At 47.2% G+C, this 7,963-nt stretch overlaps 1 protein-coding gene across 1 annotated transcript in view; it reads left to right on the forward strand.

Moving 5' to 3' along the window:
• The window catches only part of yap1 (Yes1 associated transcriptional regulator), a 173,500-nt gene extending 166,194 nt beyond the window's left edge, over positions 1 to 7,306 (forward strand). The window contains exons 7-8 of the mRNA XM_042296541.1: positions 4,664 to 4,776; positions 5,057 to 7,306. Of these exons, the coding sequence (XP_042152475.1) occupies positions 4,664 to 4,776; positions 5,057 to 5,292 (349 nt within the window). The 3' untranslated portion in view covers positions 5,293 to 7,306. The remainder of the gene's footprint in view (positions 1 to 4,663; positions 4,777 to 5,056) is intronic.
• The last annotated feature ends 657 nt before the right edge of the window (positions 7,307 to 7,963 follow it).

Consider the following 7,963-nt stretch of genomic DNA (forward strand, 5'->3'; position numbering starts at 1 on the left):
TTACCTCGGGGCGGCAGGGTAGCCTAGTGGTTAGAGCATTGGATTAGTAACCGAAAGGTTGCAAGTTTGAATCTCCGAGCTGACAAGGTACAAATCTGTCGTTTTGCCCCTGAACAGGCAGTTAACCACTGTTCCTAGGCCGTCATTGAAAATAAGAATTTGTTCTTAACTGACTTGCCTAGTAAAATAAAGGTAAAATTAAATTTAAAAAACAGGTACGCCTTATCAGTTATGACAGCTTACTTCAACAGGTACACCTTATCAGTTGTTATGACAGCTTACTTCAACAGGTACACCTTATCAGTTGGTATGACAGCTTACTTCAACAGGTCTTAACATGTATCATAAGGAGATATTATACAGTGTGCTGCATCTTTCCTCAACAGGTGTGTCTGTTTATCTGAGGGCCGGTTTCCCAGACACAGATTTAACCTGACCCACTAGAAACACCTTTGTCTTCGCTACATCTGTGTCTGGAAAAACCGGCTCAGAATGTTCTAGATATTCTTAACCCGGAAAAACACAGCTCCGAAAAGAACATTAGTCATGATTTGTGTCATAGTGTTTGAAGTATTAGTAAGTTGTTGTGGATGATATCATCCCTGTTTGAAGCGTGATTACCGTAACCTAATGTGACCTGAGCAGGTAGGAAAAACTCTGGGTTCTGGGGTCTCTGCCTTTCTCACACACACACACACACACATACACATACACACACACACACACACACACACACACACACACACACACACACACACACACACACACACACACACACACACACACACACACACACACACACACACACACACACACACACACAGTGACTAGTGTGTATCCTATCAGAACTGTGTGTGTATCCTATCAGAACTGTGTGTGCCTAGTGCTGTGGTGGGGGGAGTTTGAGCCCCTGTGTGAGCTGCCTGAGAGGCATTTCTCTGAACATAACCCCGTTCACATGGAAGTGACTCATTCAGACCAGGGGGGCTGTGCTGAGAGTGAGCCTGCACAATGCCGACATCTGATGGACATGATCGGTACTGCAGGACAGGGAGTTTTTAAAGGACAGAGTTTTTAAACCCATAGGCTCAACATGTTGAGACCCGTTGGGCATCAGATTAGCCCAATTCCATTTTTATTAAATCTTTATTCTTTATTTTTAATCTTTATATTATATTATATACACGCATTGAATTTCCCGTGCAGCTGAACATTTTGTCAAATCGAATTATATAAATGTATTTGTATTTTTATGAAACATTTGCAGATTGTAGTGGTTTTAAACGGTATCTGAATGGTTAAGGAGTTTCTCATATATTCAGCCAGGTGTTGTTAAAACACTGAGCTGGATGCATTGACAATGAGAGTACACGTTTACAGTACAACACGTTTACAGTACAACACGTTTACAGTACAACACGTTTACAGTACAACACGTTTACAGTACAACAGTACAACACGTTTACAGTACAACACGTTTACAGTACAACACGTTTACAGTACAACAGTACAACACGTTTACAGTACAACACATTTACAGTACCACATCTTTACAGTACAACACGTTTACAGTACAACACGTTTACAGTACAACACATTTACAGTACAACAGTACAACACGTTTACAGTACAACAGTACAACACGTTTACAGTACAACACGTTTACAGTACAACAGTACAACACGTTTACAGTACAACACGTTTACAGTACAACACGTTTACAGTACAACAGTACAACACGTTTACAGTACAACACGTTTACAGTACAACACGTTTACAGTACAACAGTACAACACGTTTACAGTACAACACGTTTACAGTACAACACGTTTACAGTACAACACGTTTACAGTACAACAGTACTACACGTTTACAGTACAACACATTTACAGTACCACATGTTTACAGTACAACACGTTTACAGTACAACACGTTTACAGTACAACACATTTACAGTACAACAGTACAACACGTTTACAGTACAACAGTACAACACGTTTACAGTACAACAGTACAACACGTTTACAGTACAACAGTACAACACGTTTACAGTACAACACGTTTACAGTACAACAGTACAACACGTTTACAGTACAACACGTTTACAGTACAACAGTACAACACGTTTACAGTACAACACGTTTACAGTACAACACATTTACAGTACAACAGTACAACACGTTTACAGTACAACACGTTTACAGTACAACACATTTACAGTACAACACGTTTACAGTACAACAGTACAACTTACTCAGACACTTACTGAAGACATTTATGGGAAACTGGTCATTGACCTATAGGAATGGAAACGGTACATTGACCTATAGGAATGGAAACTGGTACATTGACCTAAAGGAATGGAAACGACCCTCCTCTTCTCCCTCTACTACCCCCCTCTTCTCCCTCTACTACCCTCCTCTTCTCCATCTACTACTCTACTACTCTCCATCTACTACCCTCCTCTTCTCCCTCTACTACCCCCCTCTTCTCCCTCTACGACCCTCCTCTTCTCCCTCTACTACCCTCCTCTTCTCCCTCTACTACCCTCCTCTTCTCCCTCTACTACCCTCCTCTTCTCCCTCTACTACCCTCCTCTTCTCCCTCTACTACCCTCCTCTTCTCCCTCTACTACCCTCCTCTTCTCCCTCTACTACCCTCCTCTTCTCCCTCTACGACCCTCCTCTTCTCCCTCTACTACCCTCCTCTTCTCCCTCTACTACCCTCCTCTTCTCCATCCCTCCTCTTCTCCATCTACTACTCTCCATCTACTACCCTCCTCTTCTCCCTCTACTACCCCCTCTTCTCCCTCTACGACCCTCCTCGTCTCCCTCTACGACCCTCCTCGTCTCCCTCTACTACCCTCCTCGTCTCCCTCTACTACCCTCCTCGTCTCCCTCTACTACCCTCCTCGTCTCCCTCTACTACCCTCCTCGTCTCCCTCTACTATCCTCCTCGTCTCCCTCTACTACCCTCCTCGTCTCCCTCTACTACCCTCCTCGTCTCCCTCTACTACCCTCCTCGTCTCCCTCTACTATCCTCCTCTTCTCCCTCTACGACCCTCCTCTTCTCCCTCTACTACCCCCTGTTCTCCCTCGACTACCCTCCTCTTCTCCCTCTACTACCCTCCTCTTCTCCCTCTACGACCCTCTCTTCTCCCTCTACGACCCTCCTTTTCTCCCTCTATGACCCTCCTCTTCTCCTTCCCCTCTTCTCCCTCTACTACCCTCCTCTTCTCCCTCTACTACCCTCCTCTTCTCCCTCTACTACCCTCCTCTTCTCCCTCTACTACCCCCTCTTCTACCTCTACGACCCTCCTCTTCTCCCTCTACGACCCTCCTCTTCTCCCTCTACTAACCTCCTCTTCTCCCTCTACTAACCTCCTCTTTTCCCTCTACTACCCTCCCCTCTCTTTCCCCAGCCTCCCCTCCCCCACTCTCACAGTAGTCTCATTCATGCTGGCGTGGCTCTACTCTGCTACTCTGCCTTTTTCTCTGCTAATTAGTGTCAGAGCTCTCCCTCTCCTTCTCTTTCTTTTCTCTGTCTTTGTTCCCCCTTCTCTCTGTCTTTTCCTCGCTGGTTATCTCTGTCACTCTCTCTCTCCCTCCTCTCTTCCTCTCTCTCTCTCTCTTTCTCTCTCCTCTCTTCCTCTCTCTCTCTCTCTCTCTCTCTCTCTCTCTCTCTCTCTCTCTCTCTCTCTCTCCTCTCTCTTCTCTCTCCTTTCTCTCTTTCTCTCTTCTCCTCTCTCTCTCTCTTGCTCTCTCTCTCCTCTCTCCTCTCTCTCTCTCTCTCTCTTCTCTCCTCTCTCCTTTCTCTCTCTCTCTCTCTCCTCTCTCCTTTTTCTCTCTCTTTCTCTCTCCTCTCTCTCTCTCTCTCTCTCTTCCTCTCTCTCTTTCTCTCTCTCTCTTCTTCCTCTCTCTCTCCTCCTCTCTCTCTTTCTCTCCTCTCGTCCTCTCTCTCTTCCTCTCTCCTCTTTTCCTCTCTCTCTCTCTTCCTCTCTCTCTCTTTCTCTTCCTCTCTCTCTCTCTCTCTCTACTCTCTCTCTCTACTCTCTTTTTCTCTCTCCTCTCTCTCTTCCTCTCTCTCTCTTCCTCTTCCTCTCTCTCTCTCCTTCTCTTCCTCTCTCTCTCCTCTCTCTCTCCTTCTCTTCCTCTCTCTCTCCTCTCTCTCTCCTTCTCTTCCTCTCTCTCTCCTCTCTCTCTCCTTCTCTTCCTCTCTCTCTCCTCTCTCTCTCTCTCTCTCTCCTCTCTTCCTTTCTCTCTCTTTCTCTCTCCTCTCTTCCTCTCTCTCTCTCTGAGTGAACAGGAGAATGTTTAGGTCTGAATGGACAGGAGAAGGTTTAGGTCTGAGTGGACAGGAGAATGTTTAGGTCTGAATGGACAGGAGAAGGTTTAGGTCTGAGTGAACAGGAGAAGGTTTAGGTCTGAGTGAACAGGAGAAGGTTTAAGTCTGAGTCAACATACTCCGTGTTTAAAGGTACCTTCTGACTGAACTGACATACACAGTGTTTACCGTGAATGCGGTCTTCGTTATTTTGGCTGAACATTGCCTTTAAATTTCAATCACACTGTAACTCTTCATACGGATTGAATAGAGAAATAGGTTTCATCTCCAGATAACATTGTGGAGCCATACAGTTTGACCGTGTCTCTTGTGTCCACAGTGGGACCTACCACTCCAGGGATGAGAGCACGGACAGCGGTCTGAGTATGAGCAGCTACAGTGTCCCCCGAACCCCCGACGACTTCCTCAACAGTGTGGACGAGATGGACACTGGTGAGACTAAACAGCACCTTGTTCGACCAAGTCCACTACTGACCAGGACCCTTTAGGGGGAAAGTCTGATGACTCAATCTCCTCTTTAACGATTCTCTCTCCAAGTCTAGACAACAGTTCTATCTTGTCAAGCGAGGTTGAGTTACAAAGACCTATTTGGTCGAGGTCAATATGGGAAGTTATTGGGGCATAAATTCATTATTATAGGACCTACAAGCTGATAATGTAATACATTCTAACCACGTCATGACGCATCCATGTCGTCGTTTGGCATCATTAGGGGACGCCCTGCCGGTCTCCATGGGGACGCAGCCCAGCCGTTTCCCTGACTACCTGGACACCATCCCGGGGACGGACGTGGACCTGGGCACGCTGGAGAGTGACAACATGGCCATGGAGGGGGAGGAGCTTATGCCTAGTCTCCAGGAAGCCCTTAGCTCCGACATCCTGAACGATATGGAGTCAGTCCTGGCCGCCACAAAGATCGACAAGGAGAGCTTCCTAACATGGTTATAACATGGTTATAACATGGTTATAACATGGTTATAACATGGTTATAACACATTTATAGAACACGCTGGACCCTTATATGGTATACAGTGGGGGTTCCCAAACTTTTGTTTTCTCTGTGTCCCATCTGAGGTGGGTGTTGTGACCCCCCATCGGACTTGCACAGTGGAACTGCATATTCTGACCTACTGGTATATAGGAGAGAGGAGAGGAGAGGAGAGGAGAGGAGAGGAGAGGAGAGGAGAGGAGAGGAGAGGAGAGGAGAGGAGAGAGAGGAGAGGAGAGGAGAGGAGAGGAGAGGAGAGGAGAGGAGAGGAGAGGAGAGGAGAGGAGAGGAGCCTGGGAAGGGATGATGGGTTACAGGAAGAGAGACATTCCATCCTCTCCTCACTAAGTCTACACTCTGAACTGCTACCTAGTCAAACTACATGATTTGATACAACAAAGACATTCAACCAACGTATGATATCTGTCGTCGGTCAGCATACACAATGATACTGACATCTTTTTTCGGCAGTGCTATTCTCTTGTTTCTATGTCTTTATTTTAGTTGTCTGTGTCTTCAAGGCTGGCCTATGAACAGACCATTTATTCAACGGTCCCCAAATCTCTTCACACGGCTTGCCTTGTCCTTCATCTAGGTCTCTTTACCTGGCGCGGGAGAGCTGCTCATTTGTCTACCCAACCATCACATCAAGGGAGTCTTTACCTGCTGGCCGGCCGGCTGGCACTAGGCAAGGGGCTTGGTCCTCTCCTTCTCCCCTAACCCCCACTACCCCCATACTGTATCTGAGCTGGACAGTCCTCTCCTTCTCCCCTAACCCCCACTACCCCCATACTGTATCTGAGCTGGACAGTCCTCTCCTTCTCCCCTAACCCCCACTACCCCCATACTGTATCTGAGCTGGACAGTCCTCTCCTTCTCTCCTAACCCCCACTACCCCCATACTGTATCTGTGCTGGACAGTCCTCTCCTTCTCCCCTAACCCCCACTACCCCCATACTGTATCTGAGCTGGACAGTCCTCTCCTTCTCCCCTAACCCCCACTACCCCCATACTGTATCTGAGCTGGACAGTCCTCTCCTTCTCTCCTAACCCCCACTACCCCCATACTGTATCTGAGCTGGACAGTCCTCTCCTTCTCCCCTAACCCCCACTACCCCCATACTGTATCTGAGCTGGACAGTCCTCTCCTTCTCTCCTAACCCCCACTACCCCCATACTGTATCTGTGCTGGACAGTCCTCTCCTTCTCTCCTAACCCCCACTACCCCCATACTGTATCTGAGCTGGACAGTCCTCTCCTTCTCTCCTAACCCCCACTACCCCCATACTGTATCTGAGCTGGACAGTCCTCTCCTTCTCTCCTAACCCCCACTACCCCCATACTGTATCTGTGCTGGACAGACTGACGAACGGACAGAGACAGAAAGACAGAGACGGACGGACAGTAAGACATCCACAACCAGCTGTGACCACCCGGAGTTTCTTGTTCTGGTGCCTCAACAGCAAAATGTCAAAATCAAGCATTTTGACCTGCAAATCACAACACAACTCTGGAGAGACTGTCTAGTCCACAACACAACTCTGGAGAGACTGTCTAGTCCACAACACAACTCTGGAGAGACTGTCTAGTCCACAACACAACTCTGGAGAGACTGTCTAGTCCACAACACAACTCTGGAGAGACTGTCTAGTCCACAACACAACTCTGGAGAGACTGTCTAGTCCACAACACAACTCTGGAGAGACTGTCTAGTCCACAACACAACTCTGGAGAGACTGTCTAGTCCACAACACAACTCTGGAGAGACTGTCTAGTCCACAACACAACTCTGGAGAGACTGTCTAGTCCACAACACAACTCTGGAGAGACTGTCTAGTCCACAACACAACTCTGGAGAGACTGTCTAGTCCACAACACAACTCTGGAGAGACTGTCTAGTCCACAACACAACTCTGGAGGGACTGTCTAGTCCACAACACAACTCTGGAGAGACTGTCTAGTCCACAACACAACTCTGGAGAGACTGTCTAGTCCACAACACAACTCTGGAGGGACTGTCTAGTCCACAACACAACTCTGGAGGGACTGGGAACTCTGGAGGGGCTGTCTAGTCCACAACACAACTCTGGAGGGGCTGTCTAGTCCACAACACAACTCTGGAGGGGCTGTCTAGTCCACAACACAACTCTGGAGGGACTGTCTAGTCCACAACACAACTCTGGAGAGACTGTCTAGTCCACAACACAACTCTGGAGAGACTGTCTGGTCCACAACACAACTCTGGAGAGACTGTCTACTCCACAACACAACTCTGGAGAGACTGTCTACTCCACAACACAGTGAGAAGCATCAGCTCAACCTTCTTAGCTGTCTGGAACAACTCCTGCTTCCCGCCATCTCATTAAAAGTGTCTTTGGAAAATGTGTGAACATCATATACTCCTGCTTCCTGCTTCCTGGCATTTTTTTATTCATTCATTCTTATGTCTTTTACATTTGTATAGTTTTAAGATGTTGTTTTTAATGATGAGCCTGGGAAAACCAAAAATGTTGTATCGGAAGTTTGGGGAAGATCTACTGATTTGGAAGGTTAGGTTAAATTAGGTTAGGTTAAGTTAGGTTAGGTTGTTAGGCTAAGTTAGGCTAGGGCAACATTCCAAATGGCACTTAT

Source organism: Oncorhynchus tshawytscha, linkage group LG13 (assembly GCF_018296145.1).
Source record: "Oncorhynchus tshawytscha isolate Ot180627B linkage group LG13, Otsh_v2.0, whole genome shotgun sequence".
NCBI lineage: Eukaryota > Metazoa > Chordata > Actinopteri > Salmoniformes > Salmonidae > Oncorhynchus > Oncorhynchus tshawytscha.